General features: G+C 43.0%; 1 protein-coding gene across 1 annotated transcript in view; it reads right to left on the bottom strand.

Annotated features, from left to right (window-relative positions):
• LOC136576556 (sodium channel protein type 2 subunit alpha-like) overlaps positions 1 to 25,877 on the bottom strand; it is a 200,256-nt gene that overhangs the window by 69,310 nt on the left and 105,069 nt on the right. Inside the window, exons 14-15 of the mRNA XM_066575925.1 lie at positions 23,465 to 23,703; positions 3,869 to 4,042 (exon numbers count right to left, since the gene is read on the bottom strand). Coding sequence (XP_066432022.1) covers positions 3,869 to 4,042; positions 23,465 to 23,703 — 413 coding nt within the window. The remainder of the gene's footprint in view (positions 1 to 3,868; positions 4,043 to 23,464; positions 23,704 to 25,877) is intronic.

The following is a 25,877-nucleotide window of genomic DNA, read 5'->3' as shown; positions in this document are numbered from 1 at the left end:
TCAGCCCCAAAGGTCTTGTTTGTCCTGGCAGTCTAACATTTTTTCACTTTCGATGCTATATGTCTTTGTTTATGTACTCTCCTATAATGACTGGTGAAGAGTTGTCATGGGTCTCTTGGTGGTCACCCTCACTAGTTCCTTCTATTGGTAGTCACTCGATTTTTAAAGGGATTCTGTCAATAGTTTCATGAAGTTGTACTTGGTGTATAGCTCTAAGTCATGGAGGAGGGCTGTGTCAGCTTCTCCCACCCATATCATGCAGACTGACACTCTCCCCTTTTGTGTATAGGGAGAGCGATGTCACTCAACATGCTGCGGGCTAGGAGAGGCCGGCACATCCCACCTCTGTGACTAGGAGCGCAGCTCTGTGTCAAACTTCAGAAACCTTGTGACAGAATCCCTTTAAGGATTAGTCTAGGTAAATTTATTAGTGTGTCACAGTTTTTTTCAGTGTGTCACAGTTTTCCCATTTTTTTAATAATACTTAAAGAGGACCTGACTTGGGATGAAGTAAGCAGGGCTGGCTGCATGGCTCTGCCATGGCCCTGCTGACTCTATTCCTGATTTTTGTCCATACTCGCCTCCCCTTTGCTTAGACAGCCTCTTCTTAGGTTCATCTCCCACTGCTGTCAATGTGCCACGTGGGTGGTCCCCACTGCTCGCTCTCAAAGGGTGATGCTGGATTGCACTGTCACTCATTGCACAGGTGGATTTCCCCTAAGTCTGCTCCCTCTTGCCACACTAATTGCCACGTCTGTCTCCTGACACATGTGGTTCTACAGCTTCTCTGGAGCTTTCTTGCTCAGGTGTGGGGGTTGTGCTGGCTGGGTGTGTGTCTCCAGGCAGCCAATCACTCTCGGTCAGTACACATAAAAACTGTCTTCCCAGGTGTGGGTGTGGTCAGCTTCTCTGTTCTCATTCTCTCTCTCTGTGTGGTGTGAGCAGGTTCTATGTAAGGTGGCTAAAAGAAAGGTTTGTGTCTTGTGATTTTGTTTGGTTATGTCGCTGGACTCCTGGTTGGTGTAGGGACTAGCGGTATTGCGGGGAGCCATGATGAGGCCCACTAGCTTCCATATTTTCCCAAAATGTCAACAAATACCTGAGATTTATAGTACTAACATTTGCTACTAGAGTTTGTGTACTGGCTGCCCTATGGTGTGATTTTGGCTCTGTGTGTTTTCGTATCCTGTCCAGTTCTCTCTGTCTGTGGTGGCATGTGTCTGTGTCCTAGCCTGGGTTTGTGGGTTCCTAGGGGCAGCAAAAGCCCAGATCCAAAGACCGCTGGGCAGCCCCCTATTGGCGCGATGTTCCCGCTCAGGTAGGTCCTTGGTCATCTTCCTTTGTAGAAGATAGGGAGAGGTGTTAATCATTGGTTGTTTCATCTGGTGTTCCCTATCCTTGGTAACGTCCGTGTGGGGCCAGTGCTCACTAGCCCACACGAATGTAACACTAACACAGTGTTCTGCAGTTTTACTTTCAACATGCTCCTCACTTTCCCCCCTTCTCTGTTTCTGGCACACTCTTGTGTACAAAGATGGCTCATTCTCCTACCATCTCTATCTCCTCCCTCTGATGTAGCAAGAGCTGAAAGGGAGGAGACAGAGTCAGTAGGAGGATGAGTCATTTCTGTACACAAGAGGCTGCTGGACACACTATCGGGGAAGCAGGGGAGAGATAAAGCAAAGTAAAACTACATAAAGTCTTTACTAGTATGGTGAAGGGGAAAGGAGGCACTTTTACCTTATATGGTGATAGAAAAAGACACAAAAGGGGCAGTATTATATTATGGGGCCACAAAGGGAGCACTATCATATTATGGGGGCATAAAGAAGGAGCTATTATCTCATGGGCAATGCTCCTGTTAAGCTGCATTTACTTGGACAAGTGTGAAGTAGGTCAGTGAAAATTTGACATACATCCTACTTGTTTTCTACATTTTTCTGGCATCTGCTATGCATTTTGGTGTTAAAAATGCATGCTTCGCATCAATGTACATGAGAAAAAAGATTGCATGTGGTACCAATAGTTAAAATGGTATACATACATTGCACTTGGCCGCAAATCACACAGCATACTAGTGCAATTACTTTTTTTAACTGCCACAGCAAATAATGGGCGGTTATTTAACAATAATCACCCCAAAGTAGGTCATACTGCAATCTTTCAATCTCAGACTATTGGTCCGAGAGAAAAAGACATTGCTTTTGTGAAGCAGTGTGGCCATGCAGCTACAAAGGTTTTCACTACTCAGTTAGGATGATAGCCCCACTCAGTTGTAGACTGCAGTACAGGAGGAACGTTCCTGCTCAGCTATGTCCTGCAGAAACACATAATAAAACAAAGGCAACTTACATGCTCCAGCAACACAGAGCTGAGGATAGTCAGCTACTACTACACTGCTCACCACCACCAATGAGAACCTCAAGCAGGGAGTTAATGAGGAGAGTGAGGCAGAGGTCCCCTCAACCTCTTCCAAAGCTGCTAATGTCACTGTCATGCTCAAGCTTTCCCCTTGCTGTAGTTACATCGTGCAGCTCAGCAGTAGGTAGTGGAGAGTGCCTGCAGGCTGCACAGAGCCTTGTGGTGAGCAGGAGAGGACCTTCTGGGCATCAGCTGTCCCGCATGAAAAGTGTTTGCGCACCTGTGTGTTTATAATAAATAAGCATGTGAATTTGTGCATATATCTATATGTGTGTGTTGACTGTATGTATGTAAGGCCAGCTGCACACAAAAAGATTTGTGGAATCTGCAGTTGACCTTCGCACCGCGGTCAGGTTCCGCAGCAAATACCATTCATAGCATGCTATGGAAACTCACTTCTTCCTGCACACTCGCGGAAATTGCAATTAATTTCTGTGAGGGGGCAGGAAGAAGTGAACGAAGGGAAAATCGCAGCATGTTCTTTTGTGTGGTGTCCACACGGATGGCTTCCGCAGTACATATGAAGAAGGCCCCCTGTCCATGGGCATTGTGGAATCCTGCGGCGGATCTCAGCCACGGGAGCCACCGCCCAGGAGCAGGAGCCGCCGCCCTGCGAATTGCCGGCCGTGAGCGGAGAAAAAAGACGAATGATAGGGCAGGACCTATCTTTTCTCGCATATATAAAACATATAAGTCCTATCTTTTCTCCCATGTAGGAATATCGTGCAAGAATCACGCCCTTGAGAATGAAGCCATTGAATTGGCTTTGCTTCGTCACATTTTTGCGATTTTCAAGGCACATGGTTGTGTGTTTAAGCCCTCGAGGTGCTATTTACACAGCTGTTAGGGTATGCTCCGAAAGGACGGAATTTACAGCACAATTTTCCACATTAATTCCATCTCTAAAAAACGTGTTTTTTGGTTTGGATCATGCTGCGAATTTAGCCCTGTCAATATCCAAATTCGGCAAGCGGAATTCCGAAGCGGCAAGAAGTAAAACTCGCGGAAACACACCATGACTTGTCTCAGCTTTTAGAGAGAATTCTGTAGTGGAATCTGCTGTATGAACATACACTTAAGCTTTTCAGTTTCCTGTTCCATCATGGCAACAGGAAGATGGAATGCCAAATCCATCCTTTGGCACAAACATACAGTGCAAACGGACCCCACTATAGTCTGTGACTATCCTTCTAGCTTCCATGCTGCCCTCTGCATTTTCCCAGACAACATAGCACAGCTCCTCTTTAGGACTCAGTCACATGGGCACCTGCAGTGAGGCCGTCTTATCATCCAGAAACATAGCCGATCGGCGCCCGTGTGACTGAGCCCTTAAATGGTTATTCTACTGCCCTATAAACATTTATATCAATCATATCAACAGTAGCCATTATTTAATAGGATTGCCAATGATTCTAAAACATGTTTTATATTCATTTGGCATACGTACCAATCTGAATGACCTAAGAACCGACAATCCTTCCACATTCGAAAGGCCGAGTTCCATCAAACTGAGGCTAACAATAATACTATCGAATATGTTCCATCCAACTTGGAAATAATAATATGGATCCATTGCAATCAGCTTAAACACCATTTCTGCTGTAAAAATACCCGTGAAGACCTAAGAAGAAGAAGATGGCATATATGATTAGTACTTTCTCGAATTAGTAGGTATATAATATCATCTAAAAAATGTATTAGTAACATAGTAACTTTGTTTATAAGGCTGAAAAAACAACAGACATATGTCCATCCACTTCAGCCCATTATCCTGCAATGTTGATCCAGAGGAAGACAAAAAAAACCTCATAAGGTAGAAACTATTTTTCTTCATTTCAGAGGAAAAAATTCCTTCCTGACCCCAAATCTGGCAATCACAATATATCCCTGAATCACCGACCCTTCTGAAACAGTCTGGCAGTATGCAAAAATCATACATGACGATAAGGAAAATAATAAATACTATTTGCCAGTATGGTTTTTCTATTTGTTATATGCCAATATATTGTGAAACCGACATATTCTTGTATATATTGGTCTGAGATTTGCTTTGGACATTTTCTACATGACCTTATGGCAGTTTCATATCTGGGTAGGTAGGAACATCCAACTGGAGGTTCCATCACAAATCCGGCCAAAAATACTAGATAAAAAGAGCACTGAATGCATCGCTTTTTCTCCTGTCCAAAAGCAGTGCAGATGTGGGGAAAATGGACGGACCCCATTATAGTCAATGAGGTCCATCCGGTGCTGTTAAGTTCCGTCCAGATATGGAACCGTTCGGCCATGGGGATTCCCCTTTCCTGCTCCCTGAACGGAGCAAGAAAGTGGAATTCCTGCTGCAGATGAAAAAACCTCCCTGATTCTTTTGACTAAATGTTTTCATGTAATATTATGTTAACAAAGTGTGTTGAGACAGTATAGTCTTGAGAATGTTTCTCTTTAGAGCCGTTCTTCACAACTCCAGTTTTCAGGGCACCCAAACGGGTCATGTTTTCAGGATATGATATAGTAAGATCACCTGTGGCAATGTTTGAGGCCTTGAGGATTGGAGTTGAGACAACTCTGGCCAAAACAGTCCAATGTGGCTATGTAGCTGTTCTAAATACTTTGGCTGAAAATCGGACCATCTGAAGCATTGGTTTCCAATGTATTCGTTCAGATGATCGTTTTTTAGCCGTGTAAAAACGTAGTGCCAGAAAAAATAGGACATATGGGACAGAAATCGTTGACCAAATTTATATGCTGGTCTTCTTTCGGACAAATATATGCTGGCAGCTCCCATAGACTCCTATAAGAGCTGCAAAAAAGGCAGGAGGAGGCAGTTTAGCAGCATCCAGTGCTGCGAAAAGCCTCTCGTATTAAGGCATTAGAAGTCATTCCAAGGATGTATGCCAACCGAGGGATTACCAGGCTGCGGCATATTTTTCACTAATAAGTCACACACAGCTGTGTGAATGGATGAGAAAACGCTAATTTTGGCTGCGACTTGATTGTGGCTTTTTCCCTTTCAGGCATACTTTGGCCGAGATGTGGCCAGTGTGAGAATGCAACGCTCATGTGAAAGAGCCCTAAAAATGTGTTAATTATATTAACCCCTCAATGATGGTTCAGTAATGATCAATCAATATGTAAGATGGTTCTTGTTGGCAGTTAACCGGAATCCCTCCTTTTAACCACCAACCATGGCTGAATTCTGTTGCTAGGCAGGAAACATATTTCTTTCATTTGTTATTTTCTCTCGTTAAAATACTTTACTTTTCTCTAAATAATAATCTTTCACCGTGGGACTGGATTAGTGGGTGCCGAAGTACTGGTTTTTCTTAACAATGGATTGACACACATATAATGAGCAAAAGCTGGATTTGAACACATCTGTAACATCATGACTGCATCTTGCATAGCAAAGTTGAATGAAGAAGCAATAAAAACCAGAAAAGCAATAATGGCATTTTCTGTGCCTCGTTGTACTAGAACATAATGTTACCTCTGTGGTCTCTTCTTAGTTCTAAAAACGGAAAATACAACATGAAATTGCATAAAGTAAGTAACACTTCGACAAAGATCGATAGAGAATAGTTAGGGCGAATGCAAAAGTGTGCAATTTATCCATTGTGCATACAGCCAGTGAGAGCCTTCGTGTAGCATTACTCATTTCTGAAACGTGAACTCTTTTATATCTCAATACGGATTCTTGATACCGCACTTAAAGGTGATGCTCACATTTGTACTCATTTTCTTTTATAATAATATATCTTATAGGAGTTGCCCAGGACTTTGGGGGTTTTTTTCTATTGATAACCTACCCTCAGGATAGGTCATTAATAGATGATCATCAGGGGTCAGCCACTCAGGATCCTTGTCGATTAGCTGTTGCCGGGCCAGCTGTCATTGTGGTCAGCGCAGAAAGCAGGCATAGTAGCAGCCCCAGTTTGGTACTGCAGGCACAGCCCCCATTGAATTAAATGGGATCTGTGCCTACAATATCAACTGAGATTAGTGCACCGTTGATAGTGTGATCTGCTTCCAGTGCCAAGAATAAGCCTGGCAGGCATTCTAAGTGGCAGACCCCCACTGATCATCTACTCATGACCTATCCTAAGGACAGATCCTCAATAGAAAAAAATTCCAAAAGTCCCAGAAAACCCCTTTAAGTTTCAAGTAAGAACATTTTTCTATAGAATTAATGTATTTTTACACTACTTAGAGCTCACCTCTGCGATATGCACTGTTCCACTGTTATGCCACCAATCACATGACCACAGCCCTGTCACAAGATGATTGATCGTTATTGGCAATAACCACCAGTGCCCTATGCCACATTGCTAAATATGCCCCCAGTGGTCAGCGTGACAAAGCATCATGTGATCGAGACAACACAGTCTCTCTCCTTTGGCTTGTCATCCTCTGCTCTGTTCCCCATGTAGCGCATGTGTTCTGAAGTCTAGATACACCGAGACTGGACCGTGAAGTGCTATGTTGACGCTTCGCCTCAGCTGTGAATTTAAAGAGGTTATCTGGTTATAAACTAAATTTTTTAAATTAGAGCCAAATTACATTCAAAAAACAATAAAACACACACTGCTTACCTGTCCTCAGCCCCGGTGATCCAGCAGTGCCCCCACAATTGTCCCGGTCTTTGCTGACAGCGGAAGTCAGGTGACCACTGCCTGCCAATCAGAAGCCACAGCATCACCACCTTTTCTCCTGGCATCAGCGCTTACATCCTGGGTGCTACGATGCCAACAGTTCAAATGCTAGAGCCTCTGATTGGCAAGTAGTGGTCACCTGACCCACTATAAACAGAAAGCGGGTTTATAGCGGGTTAGCAGCACTGGATGGCCAAGGATGGGGACAGGTAAGTACGACTTATATGATTGTTTTAAGTCACTTGGCTCTAATGTTAAAAAGTGAATTTGTAACTGGACAAGCCCTTTAATGTGCGCCACTACAGGGAGATTTGGAGTAGAGGAAGATGTTCCATCTGCAGCCTTTGCAAAAGAGGTGTTTGGCCTGTGTTGAGGGGGAAGGAGAAGAAAAGAAAAAACTTTGCTGTATTATAGCCGTCCCTTTCATTGGACATAAATAGAATAATGGAGCTCAGCAGTCATGTGACAGGCAATGAAAACAGCAAAATGGAGCCCTGGATAGAACAAGAAGCCCTGGCAATGTAAGAAGACCAGCAAAATACATTTAAATTACTTAGAGATGTATTTAACCAGAAAAATTCTTAAAAAATGCAACCTTTGCAAATGGTATTGATTAAAATAATTTCATATGGGTTTGTGTACACAGCACCTATGCAGACCCATGTGTATCCATGGACTACAAACTCAGTGTGTAATCTGAGCCTGGAGTCATGCGTTACTGTATTACCTCAGCCCCACTCTTATTGCTAACTTACAGTTAGCCCCTGGCCTAGTGGCGATCAGCTGATCACCATACGTTTATACTTTAAAAATGGGTTGTCTTTATCTGACAACCTTTTTAAGGGACCTGTAGCGGTTTCAGGCACTAGGGTGGAGCCTCAGGTGTAATAGCCGCAGGTCTTGAGTGTAGTCAGGGAAGAGCCAGGAGTCAGCAATGGGAGGTCTCAGTTTATAGTACGCACGGAGGTGGCAGGTATTGTAGTCAGAAGGGAAGCCAGGGGTCAGCAACGGGAGGTCTCAGTTGAATAACAGTGGAGCAGGCAAAAGTACAGCTTGATCAAGGCTTGGGGCACAATAATCACGTAACGCATAAAGGAACAGGGCCAGGTTTATACAGAGGGCTTAATCGGGAGCAGTGCGGAGCTAGGAGGTCCCCGGTTTGAGTCCTGACAGGACCTTTCAAATGGAATGGAATTGCCTGAAGGATGCAGCACAGATGCGTATTTTGTCAATTAATGCAGATTTTGTTATGTTTCTAAGGGTGCCTTTCCACTAGTATTTTTTTAACGCTGCAATATCGCTGCGTTTTTTTAAATGCGATTGTCAATGGGACTTTCTAATGGTAAAAACGCAACGCACGAAAATTGCAAAGCACCAACTTGCAATTTTTGTGCAATGTGTTTTTAACATTACAAAATCTCATTGACAATCGCGTTAAAAAAAACGCAGCGATATTGCAGCGTTAAAAAAAACGCTAGTGGAAAGGCACCCTAACTGTGTCCTGCAGAACCTCTTGTGTTTTTTTACACAGACTTTAATTGTGGAATTACATCTCCTGTGTCTGGGAGATGTCCTTAATTCCGCAGCAGAAAGCTTTTCCACTGCGGAATTTAATCTTGCTGTTTTGAAGTAGAGACGCTCAGACTTTAACAGGTGAGGGATTCAAGCCCCATAGGGATAACATTGTGACGCAGAAATGTCAATGCGGACAAATTCCGTCCCGTGTGAAAGGTCCCAAAAGGGATTGTCTCACTATGTCAACTGCTTTCTATATTGAAGTCGTCTCAGTGCAGGAGGACAAGTGTATTAACCCCTTACAGATCAAGCCCGTTTGTGATTTAATGACCAAGCCAAATTTTGGAAATCTGGTATGTGTCACTTTAACAAAGAATAACTGTGTCAGGGTTTTACCCATCGAAGTAATCCTGACCCAGTCTTTTCATCACATATTGTACTTTATTCAGATTCTTAAAGTAGACGATACAATTTGCATGTATTTTAAAAAACACTAAAACTGAAGAAAATTTTAAAAATTGTCATTTTTTCCCATTTTCAGCTGCCATATGACAAATATGTACGTTCATATACATATTTACATAGTGTACATTTAATCAAACAGAGATTTCTTTACTTTATTTTGGAAGCATATGCTTCTGTGCAATTACTTACTAAATAGAGATGAGCGAGCATACTCGTCCGAGCTTGATACTCGTTCGAGTATTAGGGTGTTCGAGATGCTCGTTACTCGAGACAAGCACCACGCGATGTTCGAGTCACTTTCATTTTCTTCCCTGAGAAATTTGCGTGCTTTTCTGGCCAATAGAAAGACAGGGAAGGCATTACAACTTCCCCCTGCGACGTTCAAGCCCTATACCACCCCCCTGCAGTGAGTGGCTGGCGAGATGTCATTGAATGGCTGTGATTGGCTGAAGGCACGTGTGTTTTCTGGAGGCGGGGATTTCAAGCCCTGCGTCCAGAAAGCAATGCTCTGCCAGGGACCAGGAGGGAGCGACAGCCTGCAGCAGCGCCGCAGAACGCCGCAGAACGTCGGGGGAAGTGAGTAATGATTTTTATTCTTTGCTCCGCTGTATTCCCGGCGTATAAGGTGACAGTTGGGGGGTCGTCTTATACGCCCCGTCGCCTTATACGCCGGTATATACGGTATATATTTTTATTTTTACACATTTCTGAATGAATTGCAGGGAAGGGCTTATATATTTAAGCCCTTCCCGACAATTCATCCCGCGCACGCCGGCAGCCCATTGCTTTCAGTGGAACCTGCTGTATTGCCGGCTCCATTGAATTCAATGGGCTAACATCATTCTTCTCTGCTACAGCTGTTACAGCTATGGCAGAGGAGAACGATCTTTATGCTGACAGTGCGGGGGGGGGGGGGCACTCTTGCCGCTATTGTGGCTTAATAGTGGGACCTGGGAACTTGAGATGCAGCCCAACATGTAGCCCCTCGCCTGCCCTATCCGTTGCTGTGTCGTTCCCATCACTTTCTTGAATTGCCCCGATTTTCACAAATGAAAACCTTAGCGAGCATCGGCGATATGCAAAAATGCTCGGGTCGCCCATTGACTTCAATGGGGTTCGTTACTCGAAACGAACCCTCGAACATCGCGAAAATTTCGTCCCGAGTAACGAGCACCCGAGCATTTTGGTGCTCGCTCATCTCTATTACTAAAGTAATACCGGTATTCATTTTTAATATTTTAAAATATATTTTTATTTTTATATTTAAGTTAGAATTTTTGATTTATATAAAAGGTATTGATTAATTGACCTAATGACTAACTGATAAAATAAATTAATGTAATGGTATGTTCATATACAGCGGAAAATCCACACCAAATCCCACATTACACCATAAGTGTTGATTTTGATGCAGATTTTAAAGTGGATTTGCAACAGACAACTCTTTTTTGGGTCGTTTTCACACAGCCGAGAAATGGTGTGTGCATTGCGAAACGCACAAGTTTCGCTCAAATATGAACCTCATTCTTTTAAATGCCATGCGGGAAAAAATTACGGCATGCCCAATCTTTGGCAGTTCCCTTGCATCCCCCATTGCTTTCAATGGAGCCTGCAAAGCATTGCACAGCGTGCGAGGTGCATGCAAATTACATGCAAGGTTTCCCATTGAAAACACTGGGAAACACTCCACGATCCCCCTTGAAGTGATGTGAGGCATTTTTAACACAAAAATGCTTCGCATCCACGGAGACATCACACGTTGGCGAGTGCGATATCGAGTTTTATGGCCCGATGTCGCACTCATCCACGTGAAATTAGCTTTTTTTGAAAGGGTGAAAACAACTGCAGATCCACGTTAAATTCTGAACCAAATAATGAGGATCTTGAAGCGGATTTCAGTGTGAATCTGCACCAAAATCCACAGCGCAAAATATTCTATGGATTTAAGTGCGGATTTGCACCAAAATCCGCTGTTTGAACATACCCTTACAAATGTAATTTATTTCTAAATACATTATTAAAAATGAACCCCACTTTATACAATCACCTATACTAAATAATATAGATAAATGTAATAGAAAGGGTTAATTTGCAGATAATGTTTCACTGCACTTTCAGCTTCTCTCTCCTCTAAATTCATACTGAGATGCGAGCGGGAGGGGGAGAGGCTTTTACAGTTCTGAAACTTTTCCAGCCAGCGCTAGGAGAGGCTGTCACTCTGATGACATCATCCGGACCTGAATCTATCAGGTCCTGATGATGATACCCGAACCGCAGTCTGTTAATAACGGGTGTTTCACCCACTCAAGGGGGTGTGATCACTCACTGAGAAAAATAAATTTCCGTCGTTGCTGCACAGAGCCCAGGCAGCAGTGACGTAAATGTATAGTCATGAAGCTGTTAAAATATTAAGACAAGCATTTTAAAATGTGACTCGAACACATGGATCAGTCCATAGACTTGGAAAATTTCAGAAATAGTAGCACAGTTTACTTAAGATATTTCATGATCATACAACAAAGTGCAATACAAATATTTTGGGTATTTTGTGAAAGATTTTTCCTGCAATGCTAATCATTGTAAATCATCAGAAAAAAAGGAAACTCCTGCTGTAGGTAGCTGCTAAATTCCCAGTAAGTGCGTGGACCTGTCATTTGGATATTTCCAGAGGTACCGCACTAAATGACAATCTGCTCAATAATTCATTTCTTCAAAGTACGCGAAAGGGAGAATAAACAATGAAACTGACAACCTCAGCCAAAGTGTGGTTGCTAATTACGCGGCACACAAAGTGCATTGCGGTCTATTAATTTTTCATGCCTTTGGTATAAAGGGATAAAACACAGCACAAAATCTTTGCTGGCAGATGAGGAAATGAAAACTTTTGTAGAGGATTCTGAAAAATCCGGAAACACTATAACACTTACTTTATCTGGGTCGAATTCCAAATCATTGAAAGAAATACTTACTACATTACAATACTAACCACCATACAGAGGAGCACAGTGGTAACGAGTGCATAAACTACTTTAACTTTGTTGCTGAACTTTATGGTGTAAAGGTTCCAGTAAGGTTACAGTCAGCATTTTAGTTCCACCAAACAAACTATGGAAGGCTTGACATATCTAGGACTGTTCAACTGAGTAAGGCTCCATTCACATCTGTGCTGGAGCTCCAGGTGATTACCGTTGTTCGAGTCCATCCTCGGAGCTGTACCATGAAAATGCCAGATCTGGCATACGCCAGAGCCGAAAGGGGTCTCTCCACCTTCTGGCACTCTACTGAACAAAATAGCACTGCATACTATGCTATGTTGTCCAGGATCTCCGTACGGATTTGTGCCGGAGGCTCCAAATGGAACCGCCAATGCAGATGTGAATGTGCCCAAAGTTGTTCATACACCATCAGCTACACTAATTATTTAAGACTCAGTTCACATCAGCATTCTGTTTTCCGTTCTTCAGACCAGAAAAACAGAAATAAACTGATCTGTTAGAAGTCTCTTTGGACTTAGTGGGAGAGGAAATGTCTTCTGTTTGTTTCAGTTTGTGCCCGCTCTGTCATGGTTCCACAGTCTGTAGCACTATTTCTTCCATTCAAAATAACAGAACCATGATAGAACGGTTGACTACTTTTTTATTTTTACATTGCAGTCAATGGGAAAAGAATGCAAACAACATGGCTTCTGTTTCTATCCATGATTTATTCCATTTAACAGATGGGCAGATAGAATATAATCGAAGGATCTATCACAAACTGATGAGAAACGAAGCATAACAAAAATAAACAGATCAAAGTGTCCTTTTTTTAACGGATCTTTCAAACTTTTCCATTAAAAACGGACACTTAAGTCTTAGATTATGCAACCACTTCTTATCAATTCCCTTTAATTTTATAACAGACTCATTGCAAACTGGTATATAACACTGATTTGAACAGAAATTGAAACCTATGAGGACCCAATATGGCTTGACTATACTTGACTATTTGAGTATAGGAAAAAACCTGTCAATCAAGCTAAGCCTCCCAGTTGACTGTTCTTCTTGATCCTGTCTTGTTTTTAAACTATGATGTCTCTGAAATGAAGCAGCATTCAGAGTAAAACATAGCTGTTTATAACAAGGGGGCATGGTGGGTGGCAGATATGGTATCTCCTCAACGACGTGCATAGTGAGCCAGCTGGCCTAGTAGTACAGCAGCAGGAAAGATGGACAAATTTCCACAAAGACCATGTGGAGCACCTTGTGCCAACTGGGGTTCGATAGTCAAAGATCAACAAGGGTTCCCCTGATGATCCCACATCATCACCAACAACGCCTCACATGGGCTCAGGAAAGATGTTCATGGACTTTTGATACATCACAGAAGGTAGTCTGACAAGTCCCATTTCCCAGTGAACCATATGGATGGCCAGTCCACATCTGGCATCAACCGCATGAAGCTGTATCTCATGAGTGTACCGTTGGGATTCAACAGGTTGGTGGTTGCAGTGTCATGGTGTAGGGAGCGTTTTTCCTGGCATGGTGATCATAGCACAATCCTTGAATGGTGAACGCTAAAGCGATCTGTTAGCTGACCATCTGCACCTATATATTTAGGAAGTCATCCCTGACCAAAGTGCCATATTTTCAGCAGGACAATGCCTTGTGTCGTTGAGCTCAGATCACTGGGGAGTGGCTGGAGGAACTCAAGAATGAATTCGCCTTGGTCCTCAAACCCACTGGACTGTAAGCCAATGAACATATTTGCGATTTACTGGAAAGGGCTGTGAGTTCTGCTCCCACTTATCTACAAAATATGCCCCAATGATGGAGCTGCTGCAGCAGGCATGGGTCAAGTTGAGCATGGGGGATGTTTACCACCTTGTTGACTCTGTTCCCTGACATCTGAAAGTTGTGTTTGCCCAAAGAAGATGGACCAACCTGTTATTGAGTAGGCGTTCCTAATGCAGTAATCATTTATTGTATACAGAATATAGGGGCTTGGGATAATGAGTTTCATGGCTTGCAATTACTGATAGATTGACATAAGGACTACTGTTGGAGAGACATTAGGGGGTACTCAGTTCTAAGTTATTCGCACAAAGAGCCCATATGCTGTTCTTGCACAGGGGACCCTATGCTGTCTATGCTCACCATGGACATTTGAGATTATTCCTCTTTGGACAACCATTCCAGAGCTGGAAGAAAGCTACATTGGGAAGAAATTTTTCTCCCAAATGGGCTAATTGGCTTCTGCCTCATTGTTTTTTTTTTGCCTTTCTCTGGATCAACAAGGGAGGGTGGATACAGGCTGAACAAGATGGACATTGTCTTCATTTAGCCTAACATACTATGTTACTATGTTACAGCATCTTCCATACAAGTGCTCTTGTGCCTTTTTACAGGCCATGACTAGAGGTGACCTCTCCTAGTGCAATACAAGGCATGGAAATTAAGTAGGTTCCATTTAGAAAGCAATCAAAGTTCAGACTGCTAAAATGTAATACATAATTAATCAGTATAGTTACAGAAGAAATATGAATATTAAAAACTGCTGCTTGAAGGCTACGGATACATTATTCTTCATTTTCCAATAGAAGTTAACAGGCACACCAATGCCCTATACTGGATAAAGTGGTGTAATGTGCAACACCAATGGGTTCCATTTTGATAAAACTGTTTTTTCTTTATATGTTCAAATGGACAGTTAATGGGGTTGCTATGAAGCTTCTGGAGATAGTGATCCCAACCCAAGTTGGCTCCTTTCTAATAAGGGTGAGAATTGGCCCAAGATGAACAAAATGGGGAAGATATGAACCAGCATCAGTAGTGGTAACCCAATCTAACCTTTGCAGTAGGGTCCCACCCCCTGGTTCTACCTCTCCACCTGGCATATGCCTTGTCAATGGGGCTTTCTTTCATGGTAAAGATGGCTCAATTACTGGCAGCTCCTAAAGAGGTAAACTGGAAACAGGCAGTGTTTTTCTTTTTATACTTATAGGTTTCCCTGTTCTCTTGCTGTAAGACCTGGAACCCGGCACTTGGTCCGTGCATCTGAGTCATCTCTGCAGTCAGTGCGTGCCCATACACTGTTCTATATGGGTGTACACATGCACTGACTGCAGAGATCTGTCAGATACATGGACCAAGTGCTGGTCACTAGAGCTAACAGCTATAACCCCCACCCGCCACCCTCAGCAACCCCTGTCCTATGAGCCCATACAACATGGCAGGTTCCCTTTAACAGCACATGCAGATAAAAATATATCAACTATTTTAGAACAGCATTGTTTACTGGCAGTACAACAATTTGTTCTTTGCTCACATTCCTCTGGCACGCAGCATCCGCTTTACAGAAGAGCTGCACCCATATAAGGGCTCATTCACATCACGTCAGAGGAGTTGTAAAACAGAAAAAAATCTGTTCCATTTTAAGTCTCGTTGATGTCAATGGGATTTTCTGATCTTCAGTTATGCTCAGTTCAATTCCGTTCCATTTTGTTTGCAGAAACAATAACCCAGCAATCTGTGCTATTATTTCCGTAAAAAAAAAAATGAAATCAAAACATCCATTTTTGTTGTTTTTTTTTTTTACAACATTATAGTCAACGGCTGACAGAACTGCACAGAAAAGCTTCTATTTGGTTCTGTTTTTGATGTCCGTTTAACAAATCCATTTTCAAATGAGCAAGCACAGTGGGATAGAAAGACAAAGGAATAAAAAAACAGATACATTAAAAATGGGTGTAAATGGAAACAACTGCATCCGTTTAAAAAATGGGGACTACGGTTTCCGTTAAAATTACGTTTTCCATCTCAAAATTTTTTTTTTAAAGGATCCATTCAAAACAGAAAGTAAAATGCTGGAGTGAATGAGCCCTAAGCACTTCATTCCTTTTTACTTATCATGAGTAAAGGTGACCTCTGTCATTCCAATCCAGCTGCAGAAATAAACAGGGCGGTATTTTATGTAACAGCTTATCCAGTGCTACACATGTAATGTAGTATCATTAGTGTCTAGTCAGTAGAACCTGTCCAATTTACACTATTGGATGATGGGATATGATTACTGTCCCTTGGATTGTGACACCCTTCATCTTCAGCAGATACATAATTTCCAATGCTTCTCAACATGACAGACACCTATTGAGACATTGTATTTTGAAATAAAAATTCAAAAACACCTTAAAAGAGTTTTCCGGTCAAAAATACTATTGATGACCTATTATCAGGCTAGGTCATCAATAGTTAATCGGCCGGGGTCTGCCACCTGGGACCCCGACCAATCAGCTGTGCGTGCAGAAGGTGTCAGCGCCGCAATAACAGAGGTCGGAACGAATGCCTCTGTGCCGACCTCCCATGTAGTGGCCAATGCTGGAAACTGCAGGCACGGCTCTCATTGAAATCAATGAGAGCCATGCCTGCAGTTACCAGTGCCGGCCACTAAATGGGAGGTTGGTGCAGAGACTTGCGCTCCAAATACACAAAGTTCGGCGCAGAAGCCCCCGCGCTGACCAATGTAGTGGCCCCGCTTGTAACTGCAGGCACGGCTCTCATTGATTTTAATGAGAGCCGTGCCTGCAGTTACCAGCACTAGCCACTACATGGGAGGACGGCGCAGAGGCTTCGGCTCCAACCTCTGTTATTGCGGCGCTGACAGCTTGCGCCCACACACCTGATCGTTGAGGTCCCGAGCGACGAACCCTAGCCGATCAACTATTGATGACCTATCCTGATGATAGGTCATTAATAGAGATGAGCGAGCGTACTCGGAAAAGCACTACTCGCTCGAGTAATTTGCTTTATCCGAGTATCGCTGTGCTCGTCCCTGAAGATTCGGGTGCCGGCATGGAGCGGGGAGCTGCAGGGGAGAGTGGGGAGGAACGGAGGGGAGATCTTTCTCTACCTCTCTCCCGCCCGCTCTCCCCTGCTCCCCGCTGCGACTCACCTGTCAGCCGCAGCGGCACCCGAATCTTCAGGGACGAGCACAGCGATACTCGGATAAAGCAAATTACTCGAGCAAGTAGTGCTTTTCCGAGTACGCTCGCTCATCTCTAGTCATTAATAATATTTTTGACCAGAAAACCCCTTTAAGGGTACATTCATGTAGTATCATTACTGATTATATCTGAGCATGTAAAAATGGGCAAATATTTCATAAAGACAACGAAAATAGATGCTTAGAGAGTGTGTACACTTTTTAGCTGTTTCAATATTGCTAAATACATTCTGATGTATCAAAAAAAAAAAAGTTAATTTATAGGAGGGTGGGGGTGGATGACCGCAGGGACTCCCTTTTAGTGTAAGCCCCACATGATCGTATGGCCAGGTAGTGAAGGGGTTAAAATATATGGAGGAAGATGATTGGTGGATGACATAGAAGGGGTTAAAAGGGGGGGCGTTTGAGTTGGAGCGCCATCTTGTAAGAGACAGTTAACGTTGGAGGAGAAAAAAGTTTTTGTTTGTGATTTTGTCATGGCAGCTTTGGCGGGTAGGGGGTCCTTGGAGCCGGTTTTAAATTGTTTGGGGGGGGGGAAGTTGGTGGGTATGGCCTCACCAATTAATATTCCCTCCTCTGGTTATTGGTTTAATGTCTGGTGCTATGGGATTTGGCTAATGAAGGGGGGGGGGGGCGGTTATGCCTCCCGGCCTTATGTTATATTTTAGCCACCTTAGGGCAGCTAGTGGTGTCCACGAATTGGTTGGTACGGTTGTGGGCAAGGTCCATTCTTTCCATCATTAAGTTATTTGAGCACCAGATTTTGTGCCGCCAAGGATTTCCCCCCCTTTCAGTGGGTTACATTTTCTTGATAAAAGGATGTTATTTATGTTGTTACTATGCAAATTAATAAATGGCTGCCGTGACCAAATTATCCGTAAATTGGTGTGGAGTCAAGTTTTAAAGAGTGTTGGCTACAGAACGGCTACTCTGGCCTACCCTGATCAAGTTTTGTTTAATTCTACAACGCTAACATTTTGTGTACGCAGCGCTATGTCTCTAGGTAATCTGGTCCCGCAGTCATGTGTTTCTCTACTTCCTCTGCTCCCTTCTGCCTGTAGGTTAGCAAACAGAACAGAGCCAAATGGAAGGCAAGAAACACATGACTGCAATGTCAGACTGCACTAGGATTGCCACCCGGCTGCTAAGTCACCGACCTGGCAGCTAATTAAGTCAAAAGGCCGATGCTGTTATTTATTTTTTACTGGCCATATTAATTAAAAATTGTGAGGCATGAGCACCTCCGGCTGGGCAGCAACCCCACACCATCATACATCTAACTCGCTCTGTAGCTCCGGTCTGGCCGCCACTACTGTGACTTCTGACCTATGCCTCCCACTGTCTGTGTTCCTGCAGCGCAGATGCCGGCGAAGAAGTCAGAGATCACAGTCTCTGATTACAGCAACAGCTTATCGGCTGGAGCTAAGCAGGGAGTTAAATGCATGATGGTTTGTGGTTGCTCTCTGGCAGGAGGTTCATGGTGGGGAGGACACAAAGAAGGAGTCCTGTTATTACTGAGGCCATAATTACTACTGTGGACACTAAGGAGGGGGGGGGGGGGGAGGGAGTCACTATAAATTTTGGGGCACTAATGGGGACACTATTAATTCTGGAGCCATTAAAGGGCTTACTATTATTATTGAGGTCATTAATGGGGACATTATTAATACTTTGGCCACTAAGTGGGTTAATATTACTACTGGGATCACTAAAGGGTTCACTGTTATTATTGAGGTCATTAAGGGAGGACACTATTAATAATTGGGCCACTAAGTGGGTTAATATTATTTCTGGATCCACTAAAGGGGCACTATTGCTACTGGGATCACAAAAGGGGTCACTATTATTATTGAGACCACTACTGGAAGCACAATTAGTTTTGGGGCCACAGAGGGTGGCACAATTACTAGTTGGGGTCATTAGAATAACTGAGTTAAAAACAAACGCTGTGGTAAACCCTGCCTCCTAACCACATCCTTTTTTACCTTGGCCAGTATTTTTTCGTGACAAATGTGGCAACCCTAGACCACACAAAGGCCTTTTGACAGTGTGTAAACGCGGAGACACATAGCCCTGCATTGAAACAGTATATACAAAACATTGTACACTGCTGCAATATTTTCAATCACGATTACTTCTAACGTTGCTTTATTTCTTTTTATTTTAGATGCGCTGGAACAATACAAATGGTCACAAAGAGGTGCTCATGCCCTTAACATCAAGTTACATCTCTGAGTGCACTATTGCCTTCCTATATTGCAGGAGGCACTAGGACCCAGATGCAACTGCACCCTCCACCCCTACAACTGTGGCGCTCCTGCACATATGCACATTAGGGTATTGGATGCAAACACATAATTCTTGGTCAATAAATGGGGTGCAATGTGCATTTAATATTTTGGCAAATTTTACATACACCCTAAATTAAAGGGGACAAAGAGCAATCCCAAGGATTAAAAGAAGCATTTACGTCAGTGACTGAACAAAAATGTAGTTTCCTTAAAACAGCCCTTGAGCACATAGCTCCTTCTCAAATAACAAATGCATGAGCCTGAAGCCCATTGATGAAGACCAGCATATTTCAGTGTTGGCATGTCAACACAATGAGCAGATGTGATGTACAGGCTTCCCATTTCAATGCAAATTAGACCTTTATTAGATGTGCTGCAAGTGGCTCCTTTCAATAATAGACGCCTGCACTTCTTCAATTGTGCCAGCTCAGCAGCGTGCAATCTGCAGAGTCAGAGCTTCACCCAGCAAACAGCGCACTGAAACCACGGCTACTGCAGCATTGGCAGCCTGTTAAACCAGCAGATCAATGTATGTTGTCTCATGATCATTGGAGAATTGAAACACAGTTTGCAGTTATTTGCCCTTGCTCTGCAAAAAATGAATCTGCATCCACTTTGTTAAATTGTCACAACCTTTATGCTGAGCCAAAATCTAGACAACAGCATGCAATCGCTTTATAAATATACTGTGCACGAATGCAAAAAGTATCTACATCTAAGAAAAACATTAAGGAACAAAAAGCAATGCCCCCTATATTTTTGTTTTCATGGTCTCTGTTTGGGATCATAATTAGAGATGAGCGAGCATACTCGATAAGGCAAACTACTCGAGCGAGTAGTGCCTTATTCAAGTACCTGCCGGCTCGTCTCTAAAGATTCGGGGGCCGGTGGGGGGCGGAGAGCAACGGGGGAGAGCGGGGAGGAACGGAGGGGAGATCTATCTCTCCCACTCTCCCCCCCGCTCCCCCCTGCTCACCGCCGCAACTCACCGCTCACCTGCATCGGCAGCCGAATCTTTAGAGACGAGCGGGCAGGTACTCGAATAAGGCACTACTCGCTCGAGTAGTTTGCCTTATCGCGTATGCTCGCTCATCTCTATTCATAATGCAATTCGGCTGAAGACCAATCAGAAATCATTGCTTCCTTTCAGTTCTCAGTTCTCAAATAAAACCCATCTCGGCAACACAAATGTCTAGTCAGTAGAACCTGTCCAATTTACACTATTGGATGATGGGATATGATTACTGTCCCTTGGATTGTGACACCCTTCATCTTCAGCAGATACATCATTTCCAATGCTTCTCAACATGACAGACACCTATTGAGACATTGTATTTTGAAATAAAAATTCAAAAACACCTTAAAAGAGTTTTCCGGTCAAAAATACTATTAATGACCTATCATCAGGATAGGTCATCAATAGTTAATCGGCCGGGGTCTGCCACCTGGGACCCCGACCAATCAGCTGTGCGTGCAGAAGGTGTCAGCGCCGCAATAACAGAGGTCGGAACAGAAGCCTCAGTGCCGACCTCCCATGTAGTGGCCAATGCTGGAAACTGAAATCAATGAGAGCCATGCCTGCAGTTACCAGCGCCGGCCACTAAATGGGAGGTTGGTGCAGAGACTTGCGCTCCAAATACACAAAGTTCGGCGCAGAAGCCCCCGCGCTGACCAATGTAGTGGCCCCGCTTGTAACTGCAGGCACGGCTCTCATTGATTTTAATGAGAGCCGTGCCTGCAGTTACCAGCACTAGCCACTACATGGGAGGACGGCGCAGAGGCTTCCGCTCCAACCTCTGTTATTGCGGCGCCGACAGCTTGTGCCCACACACCTGATCGTTTGAGGTCCCGAGCGACGAACCCTAGCCGATCAACTATTGATGACCTATCCTGATGATAGGTCATTAATAATATTTTTGACCAGAAAACCCCTTTAAGGGTACATTCACACATAGAAGAAATGTTGCCAATTTGCAGCAGGGGAAAATTCAGCAGTCGAAATTGGGTCAAAATCGGGTCACAATCTGCAGCATTTCCGCTAAGTGTGAACATACCTTAAATGTATGTTTACATGAGGGAATTCAATGTGGAATTTTCTGCATTAATTCGCCTCTTAAAAACTGTCTCAAAATCCACGTGTTTCTGACATGTTTTTTGTATCCCTCTCAATTTGCTAAAATCCACATGCAGAATTGTAATGCAGAAATTGGAGTTTACATGTCAAGAAGGACCACAACAAAGCGTGTGGACATCGGAAAATACAGCTATAACAGCATGAATAGCGAAACAAAGTGGAAAGGGTACTTGGGAGGAACTTTATACCTGTTGTGAAGACAACCAGGAAGGAAAAAAACGGTTTTGGTGTGGCAGAACTCCTTTAACCCTTTCCAATCCACTGTCTGACGTCTGAAGACATTCTGATTGAAGGCTGTACAGCTCCGATGTTGGAAGACGTCCGGCAGGGTGTTCTTACTGTATATTACTGGCTGCTCTGTTGTCGGGGCCTCTCCAGCATGTCCCATACCGTAGTACTGGCTCTAGCCAGCAGAAGGCGCCATTGTATAATGGCAGAAAGAGAAAACCCCCTAGGAAACCCTGAATCCAAAATTGGATTGCAAAGGGTTAAGGCCCTCATAGAAATTAGAATTGATTTATCTGAAGCCACCGATAACGGCAGGACTCCCTCACATGAATGGGGGTGGTTGAACTTTAAACGGACAGATAATATTGGGGAAAGAAGGATCAGGGACATTGAATGTCAACACCCGATCCTTCTGTTACCCGGGAGATAATCTGCTGTCGCTGTCTGGGTATAGCTATACTCCCTGAATCAACCGCTCCTTTGCCAGTGGAAGCTGGTGACAACAGCTGTCGGATGAACGATCATTCATCTGATAGTAATCGCAGGTGCATGGGCACCTTTACCATTCTGCCTTATCTAAACCTCTAGCAGTATCTTAAATTTTCATCTGCCATTAATGATAATGAAGTGACTTTGCTGACTCTGTGCCACTAAACACAGCAAAACACATTTTTTTCATCCCTGTTCTCCCTCGTCACACTCTGGACATTTCCTATGTATGTTGTAGTAACTTCCATGCAAGTGGAGCCTTCCGTCTGATACCTATCAAACACTATATTGATGTTGAGATTTCTCCCTGCTTTCTCTTTCACATTTCTGTGCCGTCCATCCCATGAAGCATCAGCACAGTATCACATTTCCAGCTAGAGCGTGCACCATCTCTGCCTGCTGGGAGGGCACTACCATTACCTTCTATATTCTATATTCACCTCAATAAAATAGAGACCATAGGTATGCACTTAGCTGTGATCTCCTTCATTATATAATTATGACAACAGCCTCTAATCATCAGCAGCAACAGTGATCAGAGTTTCTGCCCCCCCCCCCTTCCCCCATGAAGAGCTTGTCTGCTAGAGTCTATGTAATATCATAAAATTGACTTTTTGAGAGAACATAAAGCCAAGTAATTCTCAGGTAGTTAGAATGAGATCATATGACCCACCTGAGGAGAAGGGCTCCGGAAAATTTCATATAGACAGGAATAACTAAACAAAGTTAATACTATATATACTGGGGGACTAGTTACATAATGAATGAAAAAAAATGGCTGGAGTGGCCCTTTAAGATTTTTAGTAGTCACAAAACTAATACAAAAACACCACCTAATATGTAAAAAAAGACATTTGTAATAAAAACCTGATTAAAATAATGTATTTTTCTAAAGACAAATCAATCAAAGAGTTTGTCTTTCTTACATTTCTTACCATATTTTGGTTTCATTAAAGCATGCAGTACTGAAACACTTGTCTTTTTATTACTTTTCCTATTCTTTGAAATGAGAATTCCCCAGCGAATTTCTTGTCTTGTTTCTATGCCAACCTTTCTAGTAACAAGATAAAGTTTCACACTTCCAACTTGGAGATGACATCTATCTTTTCTCTGGCTGAATCCTGACCCATAACGAGATTGGTTTGATCTCGGTTCAATCTTAGCCTGAGAATTGGACTTACATAAGAAAACGCACCTATAGTACATCTGAGTGGTTACATTACACTTATCTAGAGAATGGAAAATCACACAGAAAACGTTACCAGGTAATGTTAGTTAAAAGGAGAACTTACCAGATTTCCAACATAAAGAACATCATTAAATTCCTCAGTTATGGGATAATGTTCCATTGCCATAAATAGTGTGTTTAAAACAATGCAGATTGTAATTGCGAGGTCAACAAACGGGTCCATGACTATTAAATTGACTACATGCTTTATTTTCAGCCAATTGTCAGAACAGTCCCATATCAAGTATGTGTTGGCAAATTTGTTCCAACAGGGTGGGCACTTTTGTCTGGATTCTTCCAACTCTGCAGAATGCATAAAAATAGTGAAAAACAAAAAAGTTACATAATACACTTATAAAACAGCCCGATGTAGAAAAAGGAAGTGGTTCAAACGTGTCTAGAAATGGCAAAGAAAGATTCATTGCCCACTACATTAAGGCACAGATACAAAGATAAACTCCACTTAGCTATAGGGAATGCAGATTTAGCAGACACACCTGGACATTTTTGCCTGAGGGTGCCTAAAGGCCACTGAACGACATAAGAAGACATCGGTATTATAAACGTTATGCCTCTGCCATGATAAGTAGCTCATTCCAACATTTAATTGTTGGGCTTTACTCAATAAACGGGTTGTCACAACTGGAAAACGCTGCTCAAAATTAAGTCACCAAACCTATTAAAGGTGTTCTCTGGTTAATATAAACTTTTAAAATACTGAGTCAAATGAGTTAAAACAACAAAATAAATAATGCCTACCTGTCCTCAGCACTGGCGACCCAGCTCTGCAGCCCCACAATTCACAGGAACTCTCTCTGTTGACAGTGGTAGTCAGGTGACCATTGCCAGCCAATCAGGGGCCGCAGCACCATTGCCCGTTCTCATGGCATTACCACTTACATCCTGTTGCTAGGAGTTGTGAATGGTGATGCTGCAAACTATGATTGGCAGGTGGTATCACATGACTTCCGCTGTCAACAGAGACCTAACCTGACAACCCTTTAATATTACATAATGTCTAGTAAAATAAATGAACCACCTTATAATACATGGTTACATTGAATAGAACAGGGGTTGGCACTGCTCTTTGGAGTGGCTTTCTCCACTTGTTAATAGAGAGGGGTCTCTAGTGGGAGACCATTTTACGACTTTCATATGGCTTAAGAGGACGTAATGACTGGGGTTGAGGAGCTGGGACAACCCATTTAAATAGGATATATAATGATGAACTTCTATGAAAACTTATTCATATCACAGTAAACATCAGGAAAACTGAACATTTTTGAGCTTCAAAGGAAGTTCTTTGCAGATAAAAAAGTTGAGATACTGACCAGAAAACGAGAACAGTTTTAAACATGTTACATAAACGTACTTGTTGATAGAAGCAGTTTTCAATGTTTGGAAGCTATTGAGATAATTAAAATGATCCTGTCATCAAGTTAATGCTGCCCAAACCACGGGAAGCATGAACCCGGGAGAGATATACTCATTTGGTCAATGTACACTTTATTCTGCAACACCATTGCATTTCCGGGAATACATACTTAGGCGTTTGACTTAGAGTTCAGCTGGAATGGAGCTCCGAGACAAAGAGGTGGACAGTGCCTACCTCTTCCTGCCCACAGCACCATAGCATGAAGACTAACAGGTCTCCTCCTACACACAAGCAGGGAAAGAAGGTATCACTCTTAATGCCGTTGATAGGGACAGCCCAGTGTGGCCAACCTCTTTGACTCGAGAGCTCTGAGAGCTGAGCTTCGAGTCAAACTCCTAAGTATAGTTTTTCTGAAACGCAGCAGAGTTTCAGAATACAACACACATGGATCAAATGGGCATATCTGCCCTGGGTTCATTCTGCCCTTGGTTTAGGAAGCATGAACCTGGTGGCAGGTTTACTTAAAAGGGAACTTCTCAGTTCCTTCAGGGCCACTAAAGTACCAGAATGCCATTATATCTTGTATAGCTGGGGTTTAACTTTCTAGAGATGCTCCTGTGAAGACTGCCTGTTTAGCTAGAAAAAGAAGTAATAACTTACTGGAAAGAGGTATTAGGGGCACATTTGCTATTGGAAATTTGCTAGATTTCTGGTACAAATTGCACCAGAAAACTATTATATGTCTTGCAGCACATTTAAGATGTCTTTTGGACACTTTTTTTTCTGCTGCATTCAAAAAAGGGGTTTGAAGGAAGGGGTTGTCCTAAATGTGACCTTGTGAACCAAAAAAGTGATAACATTTTGAAGCAAAACATGACACAGCTAAACCAACTAATAGAAAGTATGAACTTAGACTAGACAGTCTAAGCCCACTCTCACCGTGATTTTTACCGCTGCTTTCGAACGCAGGTTATTGCATTTGACAGTACTTTTTAACACACCCCATCATTGTGACAGGTGATGAGGTGCATTAAAAACATGAAAACGCTGCAACATAGAGCAGAAAGCACTCGAAAATCACATCGTTAGAAAATTCCGCATT

This window comes from Eleutherodactylus coqui, chromosome 8 (assembly GCF_035609145.1).
Source record: "Eleutherodactylus coqui strain aEleCoq1 chromosome 8, aEleCoq1.hap1, whole genome shotgun sequence".
In the NCBI taxonomy this organism is placed as follows: Eukaryota; Metazoa; Chordata; class Amphibia; order Anura; family Eleutherodactylidae; genus Eleutherodactylus; species Eleutherodactylus coqui.
Note: the sequence above shows the minus strand (reverse complement) of the source record. Positions and strands in the feature narration are given on the sequence as shown.